Genomic DNA, 26,840 nt, shown 5'->3' on the forward strand with positions numbered 1-26,840 from the left:
CCTCTCCGCGGCTTTTGTCAACACTTCTCCCAGTCGCTGTCTGCTTCTCCCGGCCACAGCCCACTTCAGACGGCTTCCGTCAGGACTCTCTGCAGCACAACGGGCCACCTCTTCCACTACAAACTGTCCAGTGAACCCTGTTGCGCCGAAAATGATGATATGGTACGGTCTGCTAGAAGTTACAGCCGCCGCCATTGTTGCGTTGTTTGGTTTGAGAAGGCATTTCACGCGTGAGCTCGGGTCTGGACGCTGATTGGCTAAAGTGCTTGACATATTAAATTACGTATTGTGATTGTGAGGGCAGCAGCAACGCTTTTAACTATTCAACCTCTGGTGACAGTGGTATATGAACATTTAATTTGTAGTTGATAGACCAGATTACCAAAATTATAATTTATTTAAGTTTACTCACTGGTATCTTATTCCAGTTGTATTGCATTTTGTACCTTAGTTGCGACCATATCCAAAATCCAGGCCACTGTAATTTGACATGTCAAGCAATAGCCTGTGAATTTGCCTGGATATATTCCTAAAATAAAAGTATTGTGAATGTAATAGGTAAAACGCACAGGTGGGTCAGGATTAGCTAAATATTCCACACGACTCTGCCCATACTGTAATCGCCATGTAGACCGCAACCGGTATGTTTCTAGACAAAATGGTTGGGGATTCTGTGGTGGACATTGACATCTGGTGGTGAAGTTGAGTTATGACTCTTAATAGGCTAACCGTTACACATTTTTCATTTCATATGTTCACCCAAGCTTAAATTAGGGACAGGCATTGAAAAAGAAGACACAATGGCAAATTAATTAATCATTGTTGGTATTCCCTTGTGAGCACAACTGAACATAAATATTGGTGGATTTAATAATTCAACACACAAATGGACATTAGGGAAGAAAGATAGAACAAATCGGGAGTTGAGAAGGAGATAAAAATGTGTTGACACATCAGTAGCCAACATCGCAGAAACATACTGTGAAATTTCAATTTTTCCATTTCAACAAAATGTAGTCTCAACAGACGTATTTTTGTTGTTGTGTTACTTTTGCCGCACAGGAAACACAACTCTTGGTCCCTAAATCTCTGCTTTTAGACAAAATGATACAAAGACAGCATAATGTACACTGGATATTCTGACACTCCCATTTAGGGCTGAAACTAATGATTGTATTCACTTTCCAGTTCTTCCAATTAATCCATGAGATGTTTGGTCTAAAAACATCAGCAAATCTTTAAAAATGTCGTTAGTTTCCCTGATGTGTCTAGTTGTTTGATTGTGTTCACCTGTGGCCCTTGTGTTTCTCCTCCCCTACCCGGCTGTTTCTCGTCTTGTGATTACCCCTCCCTGTATTTAGTCTAGTCTCCTCCTGTGTTCAGTGTTGGTTCATTGTTTGTTTCTTTTGTTCGTGACTTAGTTCACCGCAGAGTGTTTTGTTTGTTCCAAGTTTACTCTAGACTAGACCTTGAAATAAAGGTATTATCAAATGTTATCTGCGTTTGGGTCCTACCTGCTTCACTCATCGTATCAGACGTCCTCAATTGACATAAAACATGTTCTATTTGCTTTCAGAGAGAGAAGTAAAGAAACCAGACAGAATTCATATTTAAAAAGCCAAATATATGTTTAACATATCAACATTTTAATAGACTTTTAAAAATGGTTGGCTATTCATTTAATAGATGACAAATAATAGATCAATCTTTGTAGATCCTTTCCCAATGCAGATAATGAGGACATATAAACATTTTAGGAAGAAATAGGGTTATAAACTTGAATTAAAATAATGTGTGCTTGTTTTTTTACTGTGATCTGGTGTCTCATACACAATCCAAATGTATCTTGTCCGCATTGGGTTTTTAAGATAATGATGCAGCCTTTTTGCCAACTGCAGGAGGAGACTAAATATAATCATGAATCCACATTTAGACCAGGATTAGGGATATACTGTACACGACTAAAGCGTGAAACATTAGGAACCAAATGTATAAACACAGGGCGCATGCCTGAATTTGTAGAGTTAAATGACTGTATCACATAATGATTATCATGATAACTACAATGAAATGTATTTTGTTAGAGATAGCAGAATTGACTCGCTGTTATGAAATTATCCTTTTCATAAAGGGCCACATCAAATCAGGGTTTTGCAAAAATAAAATAAATCTTTGTCGTCTGATAAGGTGTACAACCCTACAATATATTCAATTACAGGGATGAGTCAACAGAGGAAAATATAATAGTAACATGAGTTTAAAAATCATCTTTTTGCCCATTAATCTTTCAAAAAACAACACATACAATCCTAATTATTCCAAACATAGCTTTCTCTGTGTAGGTTAAAACATAACAACCAGAACAAGAAATCCTCTGGAACAAAAGACAAACCTACATCAGCTACAAAATGTAAGGGAAACATTTGAACACCCATAAACAACTTCTTCTGTTAAAATATAAACATTGTTGCGAAGTGTTGTGATCCCCTGTGTATGGTTCAGTTTAGGATAAAATGTCCACACAAACAGCAGTAAGTAGGAGTTTTTGAACTCTCCGACAACATGCACACCAGTTTTACTGTTTAGTTGCTTTGAGCACCCATTCGTTATACATACATCTGGCTGATAGCTCAAATTCATAAGTCTTGTGAGCCAAGAGACCCAAGCTCCAGTCACTGTAGGAGTTTAAACTTTAAACACTCTGGATGGCAGCGTCAGATCAATATTTGTAGATCCCACATTGAGGATTACAGTTGCTTTCAGGAACTCTTGCTTTCTTTTTCACACTGTCTTTGACAGTGCACATGTCTGAAACAGCAGTTGTTTACAAAGGTCTAAGTCCGGAGGGGTAGCCAGCGTCTGAGCCCTTCGAAGAACCTCCGCATGTTCATGATGTAATAGTCCACGTTGTGAGTGAAGTCAGTGCAAATGTTGGAGTAAGTGTCTACTAGTGTGCAGTAGAGGGCGGTCCCGCCTATGCTGATCACCACGGTGACCAGACACAGCAGCAGAAGGATCAGGCAGGAATCTCCGCCTACCTCATCTGCAAGAAAGAAATGTAAGAATGTTGAACCTGAAACTTTTCTAATAAATGTTTTCATTACAGGAGAGTCTGTACCTTGCTCAATGCCGTCCTCTGGCTCACTGAAGCGGACCTTCCGTTTGGAGTTCTGTTTAGTAGCTATTTCGCTTTCGGGAGGTAGCCCATCCAGTGATGCTCTCCTCCTCTTCAGGATGGAGACTAAACCATCTGGAGAGGAACTCTGAAGGAGAGAGAAACAAGAGAAATGACCATGGGTTATGTTTTTGGTTTGTTTTTCTTTTTGTCCGCAGGATAACGGTAAAATTCCATAACATGTTGTTTAATTGTAATTGTAATGGTTTTGCGTAGGTCTGCACCTGAAAGATTAAAGTTAATAGTTATTGTTCTAAACTGTATTAAAGTAAACATGTATTATTTTAAACTGTATTGAAATAAACATGTATTATTGGGGACTGTTTTCAAGTAATCCTATATATATATATATATATATATATATATATATATATATATATATATATATATATATATATATATATATATATATATATATATATATAACCTTCTCACTCACACTCACTGACCTAGATACCAGCACACACACATATTCTTTTCAGCACACACACATTCTTTTCAAGGTCCTTTCTGGGCACCAATATATCTGTTTACAATGTTTGATTGTCTGGGAAAGAATAGTTTGTGTGAAATATTCCTTGGGAAAGTAAAGGAGTGAATTCAGGTGCAAGATAAAAGATTGACTCTGTCCTTGGGTAGTTCCGAAGCTCTCACGCTCTGTTCAGAAGTAAAATACATTTTTCCCAGAACTCTGATTCGCTTAGGAGTGAAATCGACTGCCTCCAAATCTGTCTATGTATACTGATGTTTATTCATGCACGGGGCTTCCTGTTTCAGATTGGCTGGTCCCGATACCTGTATCGCACGGCAGTAGAACTGGAAGTCCAGAGTACTCTGTAACTTGTATGTTTTTTTTTTACCATTAACATCAATCAGATTATTGTTATAACTTTTATGCCGGTGTTTTGAATTCCTTCTTCTTATTAATGTGACCAGGCTCATCTAACGGACGGTGCGGAGCAGAGGTGGGCTTTAAGCCACCACCACTGTGGTGTTTTCTTCAACAACCTCTAGGATGTTCTGGTTTTAGGTTTGGTTCAGTTGGATGGAATAACATTGTACTGTATAAGGTAAGTTACTAGTTACTGAGATATGCAAACTCAGATTTGTTTTAAAAAAAGTCAACATGGCAACAGACAAAAACAGTCATGTTCATAGAAAACAAGCTGTTTAGCCAGATTAGCTGCCCCCTTTTTTAGGAGGAAAACCAAAAGTGCCCGCAGCCATAATGTCAAGTGCGATGGGTCAAAGTTGAGAACAGATATTTTTGGCATATTATTGTATCAGTTGTGTTAATTATTGCTTATAAATCTGACTGACCTGTTAGCTTGCTTAGAAACTGTATTGCTCATATGAGTGACCCTGTTAGACCTTATGTATTGCCCAAAATTGCATAAACTGTACTTTTACTGTACTTGATAAGAAAAGAAGGATGCAGGATTATAAGAGTTTTCTTTTTAGAAATCACAATGTCCACATGTATACAATAACTCATCAGTGAACAAATAACACATTGCAATAATATACAAAAAAGGTAGTCATTAAAGGTAGGGTAGGTAAGAATGGAGAAACCAGCTCGAGTGCGCTAGAATTTGAAAGCACACAACCGGAAAAAATCTGCCTCTTCCTTCAGACTTCCTTACAGAGCCCCTCCTCCAACACACACGAACGCGCACATGACCAATGAGGGCACGAGATAAGTTTGTGCACAGATGGAAGGCTGACAGGCAGGTAGGGCATCCAGTTACATATTTTAGCAGTGCCGGCTAAAATGATTGGTCATGCTTTTTACAGTACTACGGCTTCCACAGATGAATTTTTTTACTGTATCTTTTGTCAAAGCATTTAATGTATTCATTGCTATCGGGATGTTAAGAGCATTCCATGGAATATAACAAAAAGTGTATCTGAAGTGAATTACATACCCCACCTTTAAAGGGAAAATCTACTTTGAAAAACATGAATTGAGTTGAGGAAAAAAAAAAGTAGTTGCTGAAAAGTTTCAAAATGCATACTATATTTTATGAAAAGAAACACAAACCAGGACTATTGTTGTTTGAGTTGTTTGTGAGTCATATGAGACCTATGACTGTATGACATTGAGACAATGAAATAGTGCATTATATTTGACCAAATACCTCATTATAGATATTGCAACTTTTTTGAACAGTTGACCATTGTTGCCTTTGCAAATTATTTCCACAGTGAGATTTTGATAATGAAAATCATGAGTAATGTGAATATGATGACTAAGAACAGTCTGGTAAGCTCTGATCTTTATATCACATAACTGTAATGAAGTCTTTAAAACCAGGAAAATAAAAAATAGCTAAATTCAAGATAATATATAGTATCATATCTCAATATTGATACACTGTCAAAAAGTCAATAAATATTGTTAAAAAAAAGGAATCATTGGCTAATATTTACACTGCACTTACACTGTACAGCCAACAGAGGTCAGTAACGGGAGTAACTCCATACCCACATTGACCCTTTTGACCTGATCATAATCTCTGAACAAACCACAGAGCAGAACACACGGTCGTATGCTGACTACTGGAGTGGAGTCATTTCTCAAGCTGTCAGCCTCATCTGCTGCCATAATTTATAGGTCAATTACTTACTGAGGGCAGTGGGTCAATAATAACATGCAGGATATTGCCGTGGTCATCACTTTCAGTCAAGTCTATAGGCTAGAGAGGCACATTGGTATAGTATGGGTAACTTTTAAGATTATGGTTTTCAAGTGAAGTCCCATTTCATTCTGGATTATCTGTTTAGCCAATGTGTATAACAACTTCAAGTCATATTTGTGAGTATGAGAATTGAAATCTCTTCCCCAGAATCCAGATGTAAACCCTGGAGCTGTTCCATAGAGAAATGTTTTAAGTGTGAGAGCATCCAATGATGATTGTACGGTTGACGTTGGTATGATTTTCAATAATAAAACATTCTGTTAGTCGGAAAGATTTCACATTCAGCTTTATAGGGGGTTGTAATTACTTCTTGATTTTAAGGGGGATACTATATTTTAATATACAGTTGTCGTGTATCTGTATTCTGTGAAGAAAACTAAATTAAATTGGGACTTTTAAAGTTTGTTTTCTTAAATAAGATAAAAAACTTGGTGAACATCTTAAAAAAATATGTATGATCACACAACATTCCCTCTCTGCTTAACAGCCTCGTCCTGCTTTTCAAAAGTATGCAGTTAAAACAACCAAGGAGCTAAAAGAAAAATGGACAAGGGTCAGGGAAAAGAAAACACAGAATTTGTCTTAGAAAAAGCAGATTAAGTATAAATGATTGTTAAAAAAAACGTAATATAGACAGAATTGTATTAAAGGTTCCATGTTTGTGGTTTTACACAAATATACTGCATTTATTGAAGTTCATAATTTGTTCTGCAATTTTTTGTCCTTCATTGAATTTAATATGAAATATCTATAAAATACATAACCTAACGTTGGACAGGCGTCGTCAGTTTACTCAATGATCCTTTAAAGGTCCCATGTCATGCTTTTCTGGTTATTACCCGTCCCCTTGTGTGTTATGTAGCTTTTTCTGCATGTAAACGGTCTGCAGGGTCACAAACCCTCAAAGTACACCCTGTAGCGAGTACAACTCTAACCTCCCCAAAACGCCTCATTGGAGATTTCTCATTTTTCTCTTCCTGGGTATGGTGACGTGACCATAACCAAATGGAGCAATCGGTCCAAATGGACCAGTCCGCGGAGCCGTTACGTTACGTCCGCGGATTGGTCCAAATGGACCAATCCGCGGACTTCCTCACACACACACACACTCAATCTTTTCTCAGCTGCAGCTCCGCAGATTTCTCAGCCTAAGACGGCGGGACGCGGCGAGGCTGTGAGTCTGTGTGTGAGCACAGTGAGCACATTGAGCACACACAAAGACTCAGTCAGGTGTGTGTGTGTGTGTGTGTGTGCTCGGGCTGGGTTTCGCTCTATCTCGACCCCACACAGCAACCAGGAAACCACACCAGTAAGCCAGCTCACACTGTCCGCTCCTCACAGCAGCGAGCCTCGCAACGTCAACAAGCCGTTTAGGACAGTGAGTGAATACACATACTATACAGAGATGCTGTATGAGAAACCAATTTGAGTTTGGAAAACTGCACAATATAAATCTATTCTACTCATCAATGGAATTATGATCAGTAGAAATGGCCATGACATGGGACCTTTAAATAAAAGGTTGGGGAACCAGTTCTGTAACTAATGATCCCTCAGCTAGATGGTGTTGGACAGCAGCAAACAGAAGTGAACTACCGGTACCTGAAAGCTGCAAAGACCTATAAAACATGAATCATCAAGATGTTTTTAAAATACTTCTAATGCTATATTGTGCTCTGAGCCTTGATTCTTTGCTGTTTGAAAGGACCCAGTATGAGCTGTCACATACAGTATCGCACTGTCAAAGACTGATGTATTACTGTATACTGGTGCTGCTGCTCAGCACTGTTGTGCCTGGCTGAGGACTGAATGAGTAGTGAGCCAAAACACTAAATGGCTTGTTTTCAAGAGAGTAAGCTCAACACTATTAGCTAGTCGTTAACTTTAGTCAGAAAAGCTTGAGGACTAATAATATACAGGACTAACTGATATGGCCTGATGATAATGGATTTCTGAGGAGATGTGGATATTTGAAGTTTAGGAAACATATACAGCATATGATGATATGGACAGTACGAAATGTTTTTATAATTTCTCCTTTTTTTTCTTCCGAAAAAATATCTTTTTGATGATATGGACCAAGCTGAACACTTCACAGTTGAAAATAATGATTGGGGGGCAAACTATATGTTAGCATCACTGTATTTATAGTGAACATCTGCAATAAACAACCATTGGTCTATTCGTTTCCCTCCTCTGAAGTCCAAATCAAGCCCGTAACTCATGCCAAATTCTGTCAAAAAAGTCAATGTTATCCTTTAAAATGAAAAGTATTGGTTATACTATTATAATTTGTTTCTGGCTTGCTATTAGGGCTTATTGGCATTCATTAATTCTAACACTGGCCACTGTTGCTTAATTTCTGAATAAGCTGACTGTTGACTTTAACTATGTTTTGGAGAAAGTGACTGCAAATAACTTGTTTTGTAAAAAGCTAATCCCAAATGATTGGGATGTGACTCAACTGTTTTAATTGTAAAATAGTCCCACCCATGCCACACCCAATCTATCCTCTGCTGGATTACATAACAGCCTGCTCCAATCAATGCAAAGCATTCAGCCTGCACTGCTTGTTTGGAATAGCTCATATTTCATCTCCACCTCTAGGAAGAACGAAGCCCCTTCAGCTCTGTGTTTGAGCCAGAACATGATGCTCAGGCTCAGTCATTTGGCAGGATGAACATCCCTAGTGTCCGGCTACACCAATGAACATGGGTGGAGGGTTTTTTCATAGATATGTTGGCGATGATCTCACCAAGGAAAAACAGAGATCAATAATGGGAGTGTCCCGACAAAGAGCTCTGAGTCAGAGAATAGTAATTATAGGAATACAGTTTAACTTTCTGCTGACAGATAGTATAATAGAGAGCAAAATCATGCAAGAAAGGAATGACAGATAGATGCATGGGTGGTAAGGTAAAAGGAAATGAGACAGAAAGGAAAGATGAGAAAGGCACGCAGGCTAGGAGAATATATTCACACCTCTCCTGTATTAACCTGTCACTCCCAACTTTAAAACATGTAGGATAACAATGTATTCCTACCCCCTCTGTGTCAGACAGCTTGGCCAGGTCCTTGTCTGAAGCCTGGGGGACTCCTGATGGCCACTCCACCTTCACCTCCTCCTCTGGTGTCTCCTCACAAGGCTCCTCTTGCTCTTCTACTTCCTGTCCCTCCTCATATGTTTCTTCTTCTTCTTCTCTTTCCTCCTCCTCCTCCTCCTCTTCCTCTTCCTCTTGATGTTCTGTCTGCTGTGAGGAAAGCTCTGTCTCTGAGTTCATGCTAAGCTCTTTTTCTTCATCCTGGTGTGTTGTTTCCGGCTCGAAGACTAGCATGTTGGAGAAACAAAGAAGATTTATTATTGATTTTGGATTATTATCACTGTAGTATCTTAGTGTATCTGTGAAGTCAACTTGGAAAATCCTCACAGGAGATAAAGGGGTTAAAAAGTTGGGCTGATTGACAGAGTGGCAGCTGTCTGAAATCATTCCCTAATTGCTAATCAGCGTCGCTGCACCTTTAAAAGCAACGCACCTGAAAGAAGGGCAGTAATAATTGTTGTGCAATTTGTGTGGGTTCCAGCGCATGTGGGTATTAGAGGGAATGAAGTAGTGGATCAACTGGCAAGATGTGGTTTGAAAGCAAACCAGATTGATATTATGGTACCCATCAGTAGAGCAGAAGTCAAATCTTTTACAAAAGTGGTTATCAAGCAAAACTTTTACTGTGTACTTTTTCAGTAATTTGAGTTTCAAAGTCCTCTCCAGAGAACAAGAATGAGCATTTTTGTCAACTTTAATGTGGTCATTCTTGTTCTCTGGAGGGGACTTTGAAACTCAAATTACTGAAAAAGTACACACTAAAAGTAGTTCATATTATTTGTGCAAGTAGTCTAAGAAGTACTAAGTAAAAACATGGCAGTTTCATAAACTACTTATGGAAGAAATGTTTTTTAGACCACATCAAAGTTAGACGAAAATGCTCCTTCTTGTTGTCTGGAGGGGACTTTGAAACTCAAATTACTCAAAAAGTACACAGTAAAAGTAGTTCATATTATGTTTGCAAGTAGTCCTAGAAGTATTAAGTACAAACATGGCAGTTTCATAAACTACTTATGGAAGAAATGTTTTTTATCCCACGTCAAAGTTAAACAAAAATGCTCCTTGTTCTCTGGAGGGAATTTTGCCATTCTCAAAAAGTACACAGTAAAAGTAGTTCATAGTATTTGTGCAACAAGTTTATGAAGCAATAAGTCCTACAATTATTCTCATAAATTACCCTGTTCCTCAATCGCAAATAATAGAAATGAACCACATGCCATCCTTTACTTTGAAATCCAGCTTCCCAGGGTTGTTTTATTGCATTACCGTAAACCTGTAACTAATCGCGCACTCGAAATACAGGGGCGGCTGGTTTGACGACGCAAAAGTGAAAGACGGCTGGCTTGACCGCAGTGTTCGAGTTCAGTGTCGTTTGTTTGATGTCCTCAAGCTAAAGCAACATAATTGTTGATTTAAAAACGAATGTGATTTGTTTATTGAGAGATGTAGATTGATAAAAACGGTTTGCATGCTGCTAAAAATTCAGTCTATTATATTTGCATTTTTAATGAGACTGCATAAGTTAAAAACATAATTCATAAAAATACACTCAGAAAGTAAAAACAATATTCACAAGTGTTAAAAAGTACATGTAAAGCATGTATTTTTGCATTTATTATTTGATGTGCATTGTATTTACAGTAATTATTTTTCATTTAAGGTTTTTTACCTTACAACCTTACTACATAAGCTGTACTGCAACAACAAAAACGAAAGTAAAGAAGAACTCAAAAGAAACAAAGTTGTGGTCATTGTACGAGTGAAACCCAGTTAAAACCTCCTATGGACTGTACCATCCCTTTCAAGCGGGGAAACTGCAAATATACCCAAGGGCTTGACAGTGTCCATGCGACCACATTTGCCAGAATTTACTTTAGTTGATTATAAGTCTGGCAATGGATTAATGCAAATGAATTTCATTAATGTTGCATGTTTCTCAGAACTATTTTTGTAATTCATGCGCAAAACTGTTAAGCTCTTAATCTTTAAAAGAGATCAATTTAATTTGCTTTATTTCTCACCAAATACAAAATCAAATGCCTTGCATGGGAAAACCTATAAGGCAAGAAACCTGTATTGTCTTTTTCAAGCCAGAAACTCAGCTTTTAGAAATCTTCTTTCAAGAAAACCATGTTTCAGTGTTGAGGTTTGGACGGGGAAACAGACATTTGGGCTTGTAACTTGTGAGCTGTTATTTGCTTTGTGAGGCATCAGAAATGGCCCATGTTACATGTCACTTGTTAGACGCTTTTATCCAAAGCGACTTACATACTCAATACTCGAATTTGCTATCCCCTGATTCAAAGTCTAGCACACTAACCACTGAGCCACAGCCTCCCCATGTGTAATGCTTTCAACTTTTTGAGGTCAGGACTTTTAAAGCGTTTACACATAAAGACATTTCCATTAGCCTTTGTTGTCATTTGTCTGTTCTAATTGGCATTTTATCATGCAAATATGCAAAAGTAATATGGTGGATGTATGACATATTGTACCTGTTGAGCATCAGTATGTTATTGTTTTCATTGTGAACATTTGAGCACGCTAAGTAATATGGTGAACAAGGTACTTTTTTTTTACCAGTTTAGCACGAGTTTGTCAGCGTCATCAGTGTCAGTAGTTAGCATGCTCACAGAGCAATATGGTGGAGATAGATAGTACATATTGAACCTGTTAGGCATCAGTATGTTAGCATTATCATTGTGAGCATGTTGGCATGCTAACAAGGTGATGTAGTGAACATAGTACAGATTTTTCATGTTTAGTATAAGTATGTTAACATTGCCATTGTGAGTATGTTGGAATAATAACATGGTGAACATGGTACTTATTCTGCCAGTTTAGCATCATCATTGTGAGTGATAACATGCTCACAAAGTACCTGTGAATTATCAGTATGATAGCATTATTGTGATATGTTAGATTGCAGTTAGCATTGAGATAAAAACAAAGGCTGGCAGAGCTTGGTACTTTAAACAGTTAAACGTGTTTACCTTTATCATGGCGGGGTTGTAGCGTCTCCTTCTTGCTTTGAGTGTTTTTCAGTGTTGCATTCAGCTTGTTCTGTTGAATCAAACAAAGTTGAATATGTATTAGGATACTTTTTAAACAGAAAAAGAGCAATATCAAATGAAGGCTTACATGACTTACGTCTTCCACACAGGTGGATGGTCTGCATGATGCCACAAAGAGGAACACACAAAGAAGCAGAGGGAAGCCAAGTTGAGGGGAAAACCAGTCATTCAGCAGGAGAAATAGAAAAGACAGACAAAAAGAAGTAGAGAGAGGCCAGACAAGGTTATTGGTGTTACTTATTATAATACAAAATCTAATAAATTCAGCAAGTCTTTCCAGCAGGAGTTGGCATAGGTTCTCTAACAATTCCACCTGCATCACATGGCTGTGGCCTACAAATACATACCCGGAGTGTCCCTGGATAGGTGTAACACAACAAAGTCTGGAATGCAGACTGCAGTATGTGTCTGTCTCTTTAGAATTTCATTATCCAGCTGTGTTTTCTGCCCTGTCACAAATATACATTTTCCAAAATGATTCCCAAGTGGGTCTGTATTCTCAGTGTGCCTTCAGGTATTATTGATGTGTTGGATTCATCTGTTTGTCCACATATGAGATGAAATTTGAGTTAAATTACAGTAAGGGAAAATGACCACAAAAAGTTTTCTGTTAGACAGCAATAAAGGTATTGGGAGGAAATGTAATGGGAGGAATCTTGTAAACGTGTTTATTGTGGAAGTTTGTGTTGTCTGTGTTGGACTTGGGTGTGGTAATCATAACATACATCACTTTACAAAATACAAGTGCTGGACAGTGTGAAACGTCTGTTTTTTTGTTAAGTGTTGTATAGAGTGGTACAGTTATGACGTAATTTTGCTGGCTAAAATGGAAGATAGCATTGCAAGGGGTCCCTCAACGAATAATAATGGGTTTCCATTGGATTTCAAAATATTGCATAATATAAGATCTTTGGCTAACACACGTTATTACACTTATTACACATTTTCTTCAGCGGAATAATCTCCACATATCATCACCAATCTTGTGATTTGTGAAGTGTAATGGCAATCGGCAGTTGTAAATAGCTAACATAATGCTATAAGCAAACATCAGGGTCACATGGCTGTGCATCACTACTGCTAAGCTAAAGTCATGTTGGGCGTAAAGATCTTTATTCAGGCATCTAACAAAGAGCACGTAAAAAAAAAATGACTTTTAGACTAGGGAAGCAGTAGTAGTAGTACATTTGAACCCATTTCCAGGTTTTAGGACTCATGTTGCCAGTGCAATACTGTCATCAGAGGTGTGTGTCTGATGTTATGATCAGACATACATCTCTTTTGTGTCTGATCATAACATAAAAAGGCGGTATTTATATGAGAGCTTCATATATATGTAATGTGTTGTGGTATACCGATGATGTGTCCTGCAGATCTGGCTCAGGGTCTCAATGTGTTTCTGACCGATGCCGTCCGTCTCATCGGGCAAACAGCTTTCATCGCTTTTCTTCTCTTTCCACTGGCTCTCTGGGAAAACATGCCCATAAAATAAATGGACAATATCCACAATTTCTTTCTTTCTTTATATTGCACAGCCTTACAAATAGGCTTTTCATCACGGATAATATTTTATAGAGGAAGGAAACAAATGCATACAGTACCCCAGTTCTCCTGCAGGGCGGCAAGGTTGGAGAGCAGACGTTCATGGTAGAGCTTCTCCAGCTGAAGGAACTGGATGGCCCACTGATCTGGTTACATAATTAGTTAAAGAAACCAACTGAGATCAATCTTAACCTCTAGAAGAAACTACAGTTTAAGTTGTTTTGTTTTGTTACTGTGTTTTACCACAAAGTCTGTTGTTTCTGTAAAACACGTGTGTAACCAACAGCTGTAAAATCCAAAACAGGGATTGTTAGTCACTAAAGATGAATAATGCATCAACTAAGATAAGAGATACATCATCTTGACACAAGAATTCCTCTCCCATATGCGGTCACTTTTTAAAGAAACTCTATTGTGCTATATGGGGGTTTTCCTTTATTGTGTCATGTAGGTTTTTGTAAATGGTCTCTAACAGCTACAATCTCAAAGTTCCCTCCTGAGGGAGTTTCTCTCACTCTGTTTACTTCTGTAACATAGTGACATCACTATGTAACACGTGCACGGAGCGGGACATATCTAAGCGGTTGACCAATGACAACAGAACCAGCCAGGTGACAAATCAGACCAGACTATGCTCTGGTTCAGACTGAGGTTGAAAAGAGGTGCTTTACGATCAAAGCATGTTAATATTTAATCAGAGGTGAACAAAATACGAATATAAACCTGAAAATAAGCATATGTCCTATTAAAATTCTGAGTTCAACCAGTTTTATATATGTCTGGTTAAAGAGATGAATAAAAGGTAATTGGTTCCGGCACTTTTCCCCCGCACAAGGACTGTTTATTTGCATACAACCAAAGCACGCTCAAATGTGATTGGTCAATGCTGCTCAGACTACAATGACAATCAATAATGGTCCCAATATCAAAATGTTGTCCTTTTGCCTACAGATTCTGCATTAAAATGCAGATATCTCTTAGTAAAATAGACAAAATCCATAACATAATGCACATTACATAAGAAATACTACAAAAAAATACATGTATTCCTTTAGGAGGATTAGGACTCATTATGGTGCCCACATCATGCAGCTTTTAATTACAAATAACAAAAATCAATACGTAACTAAAGGGCAGCAAATTAATAGGAACAGGGCCTCAGGAGATCAAAGGGTTAGAAATATCCTCGTAATGAAAAGGTCAATTTAGAACTCTCTGTCAGTCCGGATAACAGCATCAGCCAAAAGTGTCAAGAAATATCAAAATAAAAATCGCAGCACTTGACAGCATTAAAGATAGAAGAGAAAATTACCCATTAGTTTAAGATAAATGTGAGTATGTCTTTGTCCATGTTATGATTTTGCATAATAAAAAACAAGACCAACTTAAAAAATAATACTGCATTGTTGTTGAATTATTTGAAAAGCAAAATCAGCAAAAGCCTTGATTTCTGCACGGATACAATTTATCTTGACATCACCATACATTAAGCTTTCTCAGTTTTCTCTCTGCCTCTCTTCCTCTGTCGCCTCACACATAAACACATTAACACACTTTGTCCTCCTTACAGCAAGACAAGCCAACAGCTGTTGCCAGACCAACAGCACAAACAGAGTCAGAGGAAACTACTCCTGAAAGCCCTCAGGGCACACAGCCAAATGGGGAACACCCAGTTACTGAGATGAATAGAAAACCACAGCCACTACAAAGGCCCTCGGAGAGCACAGACCTCTACCAAAGCCAATGCTGCATTCACGTGCACGTTGGAAGGTACATTTTCCCGAGTTGGGAAACTGTCTTTTGGACTTTGGTGTGTTCTTTGATTTAAATGGTAATTGCTCAGTGTTTCCAGGACTTTCTTTGACAACGCAAAAGGAAAGGAAACAAATCAGGTGAGACATGAAATGTTTACAAAAACGTTTGCATACTTGCTGACTTTTTGTTACGAACTGAGTGGACGTTCACATATATTTTCGCAGTAGTTTTTTCCTATAAGTCCAAAATATGAATGCAACACTAATTGTGAATACCCCAACCTGAGTTCTAAAATATATTGGGTAGTTTGTTGGCCCACGCTTCACATTCTATGCACTTCAGCCATCCACCAAGTTTCATGAATATATGACAAATCGTTTTTCTGTAATCCTGTGGAAAAACTGAAAAAGTTGCCAAAACCTTCATCTCCTTGATTTGGGAAGTCAGAGAGACAGTGATTGAAAAGACCAACAGCAAAGCAAATTCATTTTTTCATATTATTGCCTTCACTAGACCAACACAGGCCTTAAAACTTGTAAAGTTCCACATTTGCTCCACATGACAACCCTCACCAAAGGTAAACCCCCTTTCAACCAAATGAAATCAAAGCACTCTGAGCTATCTTTTTTTATATTGGCATATGCCAGTCCGGCTCAGTCACGGCTCAGCTGGAAAGTACTAGTGACCGGTCACAATGCATAAAACAAAATTAATGAGGTCACTGATGAGGTCGCTGTGCAATTTTGAAAGGATACAGTCCTCTTTGAGTGAAAACGCCTCTGCAATCTGAAAAAAAAGATGATTGAGGTACAGTACTTTGATTCATAGAAGTCTGAACATACAGTTAACATAATTGTTCTTCGTGTTACTCTGTGAAACAAGTCATGTGATAGCGCTTAAGGGTGAAACATTACCCCTGAAGCATCAAAGCACACAAGACTTCAATGCTGTTAGCTGAAAATGGTGTCTTTAAACTCTAGGTAGACTGTTCTACCAACATTTTTATGTTTGAAATTCACCAAATTCCTTCAAAGTTGAAGATCACATGCGGTCACATGCATCTAATTACGGTGCAGATTACCATGCCTCTGGGAGATTTTCTCCCATTGACTTTATACCTTTCTCTGCTTAACCTGTCGACTAAATGAAGAAGTAACTGTAGAGATGGAGAACTTGCTCCTGTTCAATCATTCTTATATAATAACCAATTATACAAATATGCTATTGCCATGATCAATGAATCTGATTTCTGGATTGTCTAGCCTTATTGATTGCTTGGCTTTCATTCTGAATGGAAATGTATGACTACTGTCTGACAGCTAGGTAAAGAGTTACAATTATTTAAAAAATAGCCTCCACTTTTTATAGGTGGCTGAAATACAATGTTCTGCTGCCTCACCCACAGCAGTATAGTGCTCCACTTCCATGCTGTAACTCCTGTCTTTTTCTCAAAAGTGAGGCCAAAGCAGAACACTGCCTGTTCAGATCGTTTGCTTTATTAATCCCAATCTCCAATATATTACATTTAGGTTACTCATCATATATGCATCAAGAAAGCTTTAAAACTTGATTTTCTGAGAACTTGGAACGAAACAAATGTCGGCATTGGTGACTGAAAAGATCAATTGACAAAATGATTGCCAAATACATTTATGTTCCATTGAGTGTTATTTCACAGTAACAGCTGCTTTTTCCAAATACACTGAACTGCATCTCATTTCCTTTTGTTGTTTACAGCCTTTGTTCCATTATCACTAGAGTTGGCAGTGCTCTCGTTGTGTGTTGTGACTGTTAACTGCAAAGTATTGCACCGGCAACATGAAATCCCTTCTTTTTTTTTCTTTGATTCTTTGCACTCTGAGACTAAACCAAACTACATTCATCACACTAATTAGCATGTCTGTTTGAACACCATACGTGTGGTGGTCTGAAGCAGCAACAGGGAGAATATTAGAACAAATAAATAAAACCGGGTTGCCAGTTGACATCCCTGCACCTGCAAGAGCAGTTGCATAAATGTTCCTTTCTGCTTCAGTAACTGCTCCTGTTGTCTTCTTGAGCAATGCATTTTCAGGGAAGTTGTTGCTTTTCAGAAGGCTGACTTTTTTAAAGAAGTAACCAAGTTACTGTATCGCGGTGCATTTCCATGCTGGTGAAATATAACAAGCAAGTAACACCAGCTAAGGGATTCATTATATTTGTCAGAGAAAACAGAGACTTTGTAATGAGGTCACAAAGGAGGACTGCCATACACACACACACACACACAAACATGTATATGCGCTCACACTTACAAACAAAGCCATTCTGTCTAACTAACTAAATGTAGACACTCACTCCCTCTGGATTTGAGAGAAAATAATCAATGCGCTTGTCTTGGACATTCCACACACACACACACACACACACACACACACACACACACACACACACACACACACACACACACACACACACACACACACACACACACACACACACACACACACACACACACACACACACACACACACACACACACACACACACACACACACACACACACACACACACACACACACACACACACACACACACACACACACACACACACACACACACACACACACACACACACACACACACACACACACACACACACACACACACACACACACACACACCTGGTGCAGGGAGTGTGGCAGCAGTGTGTAGTCACTGTTTTCTCTGAGGGACTGCAGGGAGGCCAGCAGCTCCGGGCTGAGGCCCGGCAGTTCATCTCTGGAGACACTTCCTAGGAACACACAACACAAACAAATGCTTTGGTTACGTCCAACAGCCTGAATTTTGATCATCGTATCTTTGCTGCAGAGTTTCTGCACTGCATTTCTCAATGGGTTATGTAATCAATGAGTTATAGTAATGGGGTATGAAAGTACAGATTACATTATTACTTAAAAGGGACACGCCACTTATTTAAAAAGTCCCAGGCAGCCCGCAACTTTCCCCCCTCTAGTGGTTCCAATTGGTATTGGTGGTGTTGATGTAGCTTTCGCAAAGAAAACTGGGTGGCTTTACATTTTCCTTAGAGATATCAATAATACAGGTTGTACTGCATTTCATTTCCGAACAAACTGTGCAACAGAGATGGTGATATCTTATGTTCTGTCTGTTGATTTTCACATGAACAAAAACATCAATCTATTGTTCATATGTCGTTAGCAACATGGCTAACGCTAGCAGCCTGTCTACTGTATTCAAATTATGCTTCGCAGGCTCTAGGGCACTTCCAAATCTTGCTGGGAGACTTCAACGCAAATGTGGGCAATGATGGAGACACTTGGAGGGGAGTGATTGGGAGAAACGGCCCCCCTGATCTGAACGGGAGTGGTGGTTTGTTACTGGACTTCTGTGCCAGTCATGGATTGGCCATAACAAACACCATGTTCGAACATAAGGATGCTCATAAGTGTACGCGGTACCAGAGCACCCTAGGCAGAAGGTCCATGATCGATTTCTTTATCGTATCATCGGACCTGAGGCCGTATGTTTTGGACACTCGGGTAAAGAGAGGGGCGGAGTTGTCAACTGATCACCATCTGGTGGTGAGTTGGGTCGAGTGGCGGGGGAAGCCTCTGGATAGACCTGGTAAGCCCAAACGTGTAGTTCGGGTGAACTGGGAACGTCTGGAGGAGGCCCAAGTTCAGGAGGCCTTGAACTCACACCTCCGGCGGAGCTTTTCGGGCATTCCTGTGGAGGTTGGGGACATTGAACCAGAGTGGTCGGTGTTCAAAGCCTCTATTGCCGAAGCCGCGGCAGGGAGCTGTGGTCTCAAGGTCCTAGGTGCCTCAAGGGGCGGTAACCCTCGAACCTCCTGGTGGACACCGGTGGTCAGGGAAGCCGTCCGACTGAAGAAGGAGGCCTTCAGGGATTTGTTATCCCGGGGGACTCCCGAGGCAGTTGCGAGGTACCGACAGGCCCGAAGGGCAGCAGCCTCAGCCGTGGCCGAGGCAAAGCAGCGGGTGTGGGAGAAGTTCGGAGAACACATGGAAAAGGACTTTCGGGCGGCACCAAAGTTGTTCTGGAAAACTGTCCGACACCTCAGGAGGGGGAAGCAGGGAACCATCCAAGCTGTGTACAGTAAGGATGGGACGTTGTTGACCTCAACTGATGGAGTGTTAGGGCGTTGGAAGGAGCACTTTGAGGAACTCCTGAACCCGACAACTCTGGCCTCTATGTTAGAGGCCGAGCTGGAGTATGACGGGGGATCAACACCAATCTCCCGGGGGGAGGTCACTGAGGTCGTCAAACAACTTCACAGTGGCAAAGCCCCGGGGGTGGATGAGATCCGCCCAGAAATGCTGAAGGCTCTGGGTGTTGAGGGACTGTCATGGTTGACACGTCTCATCAACGTTGCGTGGAAGTCGGAAACAGTACCGAAGGAGTGGCAGACCGGGGTGGTGGTTCTCCTTTTTAAAAAGGGGGATCAGAGGGTGTGTGCCAATTACAGAGGCATCACACTACTCAGCCTCCCCGGGAAAGTTTACTCTAAGGTACTCGAAAGGAGGGTCAGGCCGATTGTCGAACCTCAGATTGAGGAGGAACAATGCGGATTCCGTCCTGGTCGTGGAACGACTTATCAGCTTTTTACTCTCGCAAGGATCCTGGAGGGGGCCTGGGAGTACGCTTATCCAGTCTACATGTGTTTTGTAGACTTGGAGAAGGCGTATGACCGGGTTCCAAGGGAGTCACTGTGGGAGGTGCTGCGGGAGTATGGGGTGAGGGGGTCTCTACTCAGGGCCATCCAATCTCTGTACTCCCAAAGCGAGAGCTGTGTCCGGGTCCTCGGCAGTAAGTCGGACCCATTTCAGGTAAGGGTTGGCCTCCGCCAGGGCTGCGCTTTGTCACCAATCCTGTTTGTAATATACATGGATCGGATTTCGAGGCGTAGTCGTGGGGGAGGGGGTCTGCAGTTTGGTGGACTAAGGATTGCACCACTGCTTTTTGCAGATGATGTGGTTCTGATGGCTTCATCGGTCTGCGACCTTCAGCACTCACTGGATCGGTTCGCAACCAAGTGTGAAGCGGCTGGGATGAGGATCAGCACCTTCAAATCTGAGGCCATGGTTCTCAGCAGGAAACCGATGGACTGTCCACTCCAAGTAGGGAATGAGTCCTTACCCCAAGTGAAGGAGTTCAAGTATCTCGGGGTCTTGTTCTCGAGTGAGGGAACAATGGAGCGTGAGATGGGTCGGAGAATTGGAGCAGCGGGAGCGGTACTGCAGTCGCTTTACCGCACCGTTGTGACGAAAAGGGAGCTGAGCCAGAAGGCGAAGCTCTCTGTTTACCGCGCCATTTTTGTTCCTACCCTCACCTATGGTCATGAAGGATGGGTCATGACCGAAAGAACGAGATCGCGGGTACAAGCGGCCGAGATGGGTTTTCTCCGCGGGTGGCTGGTGTCTCCCTTAGGGATAAGGTGAGAAGTTCGGTCATCCGGGAGGGACTCGGAGTTGAACCGCTCCTCCTTCGCGTCGAAAGGAGCCAGTTGAGGTGGTTTGGGCACCTAGTTAGGATGCCACCTGGGCGCCTCCCTAGGGAGGTGTTCCAGGCACGTCCAGCTGGGAAGACACCAAGGGGTAGACCTAGAACCAGATGGAGGGATTATATTTCTTCGCTGGCCTGGGAGCGCCTTGGGATCCCCCAGTCAGAGCTGGTTGATGTGGCCAGGGAAAATAAAGTTTGGGGCTCTCTGCTGGAACTGCTACCTCCGCGACCCGACCACGGATAAGCGGGAGAAGATGGATGGATGAATAGACATATTAATAGAATTTTAGATTTTTTTTATTTGATTTTGGATTTGTGAATGGGAGAAGTAGTAGATAGAAAACATACCAAACACTAATTATTCAAAGTAGAGTATTTCATTTTATATACGGTAATACTAAGGCCTATATGATGATACAATGTTTGACATTATTGATATTAAAAAAGTGATTTTTTTTCCATGTCATTCGTGTGTTTTTCTTATTACTTATATTACTTCGAAAGTGAAGTTATTTATTCGTAAGCTCCAAATCCAAATATTTCCCTCAATGGCCTTTGTGCCCTGGCATGTGGCTTTTGCGCCCTGAAAAAATGTGTGACACCAAAGACCACATGGCCTTGGCCCTAAAATGACGAAGATCCAACCTTGACCATCAACCAATTCTGCTAACTGGGGATTGCTACTATAGCAATTCTGTTGAGTTGTAGGCTATTATGTATAGAGCTGCCTCAGTGAAATTTCTGGTAAGCAGTGATATGTTTAGGGCTTTTATAAGGTATAAAGAGAAAGTTTACTGTAATGCACTGCTGTTGACAGTGAGGAGCAATAAAGAGTCTGCAGTCTTGGTTCAGTCTAAAGAGCCCCCATGTTATTATTTCATTACCTCCATAAGAATAGTCGCAACCACTGCAATATTCTCAATTTCCGGGAGATTTCCAGAGGCAGACAGATTGGCAATTTAGACTCAAGTGTTATAGGGAACCAATTAAAAAGGTAGATAGTCAGTTTTGGCATTACATTACATGACTATATGAATAAAAACAAAATAGAACACTTACTAGGCAATATGAAACAAACAAATAGTTTCAGTTATTTGCGTTATACAATTTAGAATCTATTATTTGTCAAGCTTGATCTAAAAGACAAAAATGTAGGGTTTCTTGGTATCTCAAAATATGGGGCATGTGTGTGTGGGTGTGTGTGTTTGTGTGTGTCTCATGGCAGCCCCAGGAGACATAGAAGATGATAAATCTTCCTGACTAACAGGCTGTTACCTCAGCAGGTTGCCATCAGGGACAGCCCGTCAGCCTCTTGTCTAGAGACAATAAGGCGCTATTAAGTGAAGCTGTATGTTGCAACTCTTATGCAACATAGTCCCATCTGTATAGTACAAATGCAAATAACCAAGAGTGTTGGCCATGGCTTCCTTAAAGCTTAGTATCATCCTGATCATCTTAAGCTCTGTGTTTCCGGTGAAACCATAGTCCACAGATGGATGATAAGCTTTGAGACACTGAGATGGATTCAATCTGAAGTACTCAGCAGAATAACGTGTTATTACAGGGCTTCGTTAAAAACTTGATTCTGATTGGTCAATTTGGACTTTCAGCGGTCTGCATTTTTTACATAGCAGAAGCTCTGATCAAGGGACCATGTGCAGAAGGATGTCTGGTTGATTTATATCAGTGTTGGCCAAAAACAAAGAAAGGACACTCGTTTTCTGTCCTTTAGAAAACACAATGGAATACAAATACGTATTTTTCTATTTATAGAGCATGAAAACACCGCAGTTCCAGCCGTTGACACGTATCTAACAGACTATTTTGTCTTAGCAGAAGCAATACAATCATTTTTAAATCCATAAATCATGTTCAGTGTTTCCCCTATATACAAATAGCGGTGGCGCTGCTAGGGGGCGCCAGCCAGGTACCCAACAAAAATAAAATATATGTATTTTATTTTTACTTTTTTATTTTTTATTAAAATAATAATAAGTGGCGACCGTTTTTCATTTTTGATTGTTTGTTATGTGGATTTGTAGTATTTGTGTTACTGTATGTTCAATAAAGGTGTATTTTTGCTCAATTTTGAGACATTGCCACTGTATGTAAGTAGGCTGGGCCAATTTTTGACATAGGCGCTGTAAGTGATGAAAGTGGGGGATGTTGGATTATCAGGCGCCCGCAGCTCACAGCCAAAGTGCGAGTGTGGGAGCGACAGAGCGAGCGAGGGGGAGAGAGAGAGGGCGCACCGGTACCGGCGCTGTTGTCATTAGAATGTTATGGTAGCTGCGCTAACGGATATAAGAAGTAGATGTTTCTACAACCAGGGTGGAGGAGAGCTCTCCTGTCAGACTGAGAGGCTCAGTGAGGTAAAGGACTATCTGAGTGTTTAGATAGTTAATTTTAGTCTAAGTTATCTCAGTGGGTCTCAAACAATTATGTGTTTACAAATTATGTAAACACATATTTCCCAGGCACTCGTTTATAATTATTAGTATAAATAAAAACAGGTTTGAAATCATTCCAATGTATACTATAGGACATTAAACCAAAAGTATCGTTTAAAGTTGGAGATACAAAAATATGCATAAATAAATAAATGTTAACTGGTAAAATAAGATATAAATGAACAACAAAAATAAAATAAGTTACATTTATTTGTTATTGGCTATGGCAGGTTATTAGTTATGTTCACATAATTATTTGATTATTAAAATGTGAGCCGATCTTTTTCATATGGGTGTTTTAGAGTTGTACCCCCTAGATCAGGTCTCTAGTAATTGTGTGCTCAAAGGGCACCAGATTGAAGCATTTTACTTTAAAATGTTCAAAGAAATCTTCCCGGGGGGCATACCCCCGGACCCCCCTAGACTAGAGGATGTGACGTCCACCCCCCAATTAAAACATGTTCATACAATACAGAATACATTTGAAGCCATTTTGACGTATATGACCTATGTCAATAAGTTTCTGTTTTTGTAGTGTATTTGTCTTTTGTAGAGATCTTTTTTTAATTCTTTATAAAATCTCACCTAAAATCTTGCCTAGCGCAGCAAATTGGCCCTGGTACTAGGCCTCAAGAGCCTTTCTTGTGCTGGCAGACACATAGAAACAAATTGGCGGGGCGCACTTCGCACGCGTACACACTAAAAAATTCCACACGCTCCGCGCTCACATTATGCTGAGCCCACGTGCCTTAGCACCGCTGCTATGACTCCATCCTAGGGGAAACACTGATGTTTAAGTCCAAAACATGATTTAGTAAGTGAGTCTCAAATAACTGATGTATTTAGAAAGTAGCTGTGTATTAAGCAGTGATCCGCTCTTTATTGCAAAGACAACCCCAACAGGTTGAGCAGGAATCACCATGAGTGTATTATACATCAAGTAACATACTAATGTGTCTCATGCTTTCTTTCTAGGGTGGTTAAAGACACACAAAATGTTATATTAATGAGTTTTTGTATTTGGGAAAAAGGAACAATTCCTAAGATGCACAAACATGGAAATACCATAGCAGTCATACATTAAATCCAAAGCTGATGGAGAAAAGGGATTTTACCTGTGGCACTGTTGAGGCTCACCCCTTCCTCTTTTAGCGTTGTCCCAGTGTCCGGACCTTTTGGCGGGAGAGCGTTCTTGTTACCCATCACCTCCGTCACTGCAGCGATGTTATCCTCCAAGTGAAAGCTTTTTCGAAAGGCCTCCAGTGGGCCGTGTCTGAGTCTCTTGCTTTAGGCCCTCACTGGATAAACATTTATTGTTTTTGACTTTTTTAGTGTGCTTCCTTTGGTAGAGATAGTGAAAGTTTGTGTTACTCTAAGCTCCTAGAAAGGGCGTATCGAGCCTCAAGAACGAAGTTTCAGCAGGTGTGGTCTGTTATCACTCGTGACAGAGCATGTGATTTAATCCTCTATCCCCTCTCCTGGGTGGTCAAGAAAATAAATGTCCACCATCGTCTATCAACGCTGGGCAGTGAAGGATGATGCTCTCAGATATCCAGACCTTCCATAGTCCTCTGGTAAATAGTGCTTTCCTCTTTTCGATTGCATGTAGTGCAGCCCTCCTTCTTTGTTCACAGCAAGCTGTCAAAAAGAAAAGGTATATATTAAAAATGAGAAAATAACAAGCATAAACAGAGAAAGAAGAGAGCTGAATGCAAAGAGAAGCATGCATCATTTCTGGTGTAATGGCAGTTATGTCATTGACTGAAAGGGTCGTCTTTGTGTCCAAACCATAACTGCCCATTGAGGCATAGCAGAGTGCTCCCTGCTGAATAACTCCTGGTTTGAAAAAAAATAACATCATAGTAGTCTGTGGAGTAGAATAACAGACAGCACACTCTGTAGCCTACTATCAATAATCTATTAATAGACTTTGTGTACCATGCAAGAGAAGGTCCAAATTTTTCCTGCAGTACAATATAATGTAGTGTTAATCAACTGGAAAGGGAATATGTTGTTACTTGGATATGTTAGAAATTAAAATCAATGTTTATATGGTGTAATTTGAATTAAATACATTATTTAATTTAAATCAGTTTTATTCTGAAAAAACCGGAAGTTCTCACTATTAACTTAACACTTTTATTCTGAAAATTCTTCATTTCTGGTTAGCATTAGCATGTGGCGAAATGCTACGTTTTCAAACTGTGAATTGAAGGTGAAATTACATGTTATGTTGTACACTAAACACACTGGGATTAGCACTCATTTATTGACGTTGAATAACGTTTATTAAGGAATGTTTAAATAACCACAGACACCAGAATGATGTAATTTAGCAACAGAAAAAGGCAGGAATTGCATTGGACTCGCCCCCCAACGACGCCGGCCAATAGGAGAAGAGCTCAGATGACAACAGGAAGAGCAAGCCAATAGTTGATCTCTTCTACCCCAAGCCCCCAGGGTTATGGTTAGAAAGGATCCGTCTTGTGTAAATGTGACGTCACGTTCTCGTTGTAACTCTCGTTGGAGCGGCTCGGAAACACATCTACAGCAGTAACATGATGCAACATACACATTAATGCAGCAGGATAATAATAAAACACTGAAAGGGAACATTTTATTGCACCAAGAGCTATCTTGGGACTTTTACTGCGACAACGTTGACTTGCCTGTGAATAAAAAATAAACCATAGTGTTGGTGATATACAGTGTTGTCATTCTTCTTTGAACAGCAAGACCGCTAACACCCTATTTCAACAATCACACTCCCTGTCATTGACATAATTAATAGATAGTTTAGCTTCTCACGATCATTTGCTGTGGCCCACTGATGTTAACGATCGTAACTGAAAGGCTGCCTGCCAAACGTAAACATTCAGCCACGTGACTTGCAAACTCTCGTGAGAGTTTTACACTAGACGGATCCTTTCTAGCCATATAACCAGCCCCCAGGCCATGGCTAGAAAGGATCCGTCTTGTGTAAAACTTTCGCGAGAGTTTGGCTGAATGTCACGTGGCTGAATGTTTACGTTTGGCAGGCAGCCTTTTTAACATCAGTTGGCCAAAGCAAATGATGGTGAGAAGCTAAACTATCTATTAATTATTTCAATTTGCTGGCCAAACGGCGGTACTACACTTCCGTTTGGTTGCCAAGCCCGGAAACACATTTTCCCTTTGACTTACATGGGGAAAGAGTGGTCTGTAAATCGTTGGATAATTTTTTTTAAACTAAATAAACTACCCAGTATGAACACTTGTATAGCCCTTATTAAAAACATTAGTTCCTCAAGTTGTAATAATGTGCTAATAACGTTATTCTGAGAGTTATTTCCCTCTGCATTATGAATGCGCATCTAACCCATGGGACCGCGCCGCCCGGCACGTTCATGTTACGTGCCCCGACCAATCAGAGCACACTGTGCTCACAGGGAGGGTGGGGGCTGGAGCTATTGGAGCTAAAACGAGCCGTTAAAGGCAGAGAGTGAAATTCAGTGAATACACGTAATTTACAGGGATGC

The 26,840-nt window shown here is 40.3% G+C and overlaps 1 protein-coding gene across 1 annotated transcript in view; it reads right to left on the reverse strand.

Moving 5' to 3' along the window:
* The window catches only part of LOC307015228 (saccharopine dehydrogenase-like oxidoreductase), a 55,196-nt gene that overhangs the window by 10,732 nt on the left and 17,624 nt on the right, over positions 1 to 26,840 (reverse strand). The window contains exons 2-10 of the mRNA XM_079643721.1: positions 24,438 to 24,960; positions 18,010 to 18,119; positions 16,102 to 16,132; positions 13,651 to 13,737; positions 13,405 to 13,516; positions 12,126 to 12,147; positions 11,969 to 12,038; positions 8,919 to 9,202; positions 3,119 to 3,263 (exon numbers count right to left, since the gene is read on the reverse strand). Of these exons, the coding sequence (XP_079499847.1) occupies positions 3,119 to 3,263; positions 8,919 to 9,202; positions 11,969 to 12,038; positions 12,126 to 12,147; positions 13,405 to 13,516; positions 13,651 to 13,737; positions 16,102 to 16,132; positions 18,010 to 18,119; positions 24,438 to 24,525 (949 nt within the window). The 5' untranslated portion in view covers positions 24,526 to 24,960. The remainder of the gene's footprint in view (positions 1 to 3,118; positions 3,264 to 8,918; positions 9,203 to 11,968; positions 12,039 to 12,125; positions 12,148 to 13,404; positions 13,517 to 13,650; positions 13,738 to 16,101; positions 16,133 to 18,009; positions 18,120 to 24,437; positions 24,961 to 26,840) is intronic.

This window comes from Notothenia rossii (genome assembly GCF_949606895.1).
Source record: "Notothenia rossii genome assembly, chromosome: 8".
Lineage (NCBI taxonomy): Eukaryota > Metazoa > Chordata > Actinopteri > Perciformes > Nototheniidae > Notothenia > Notothenia rossii.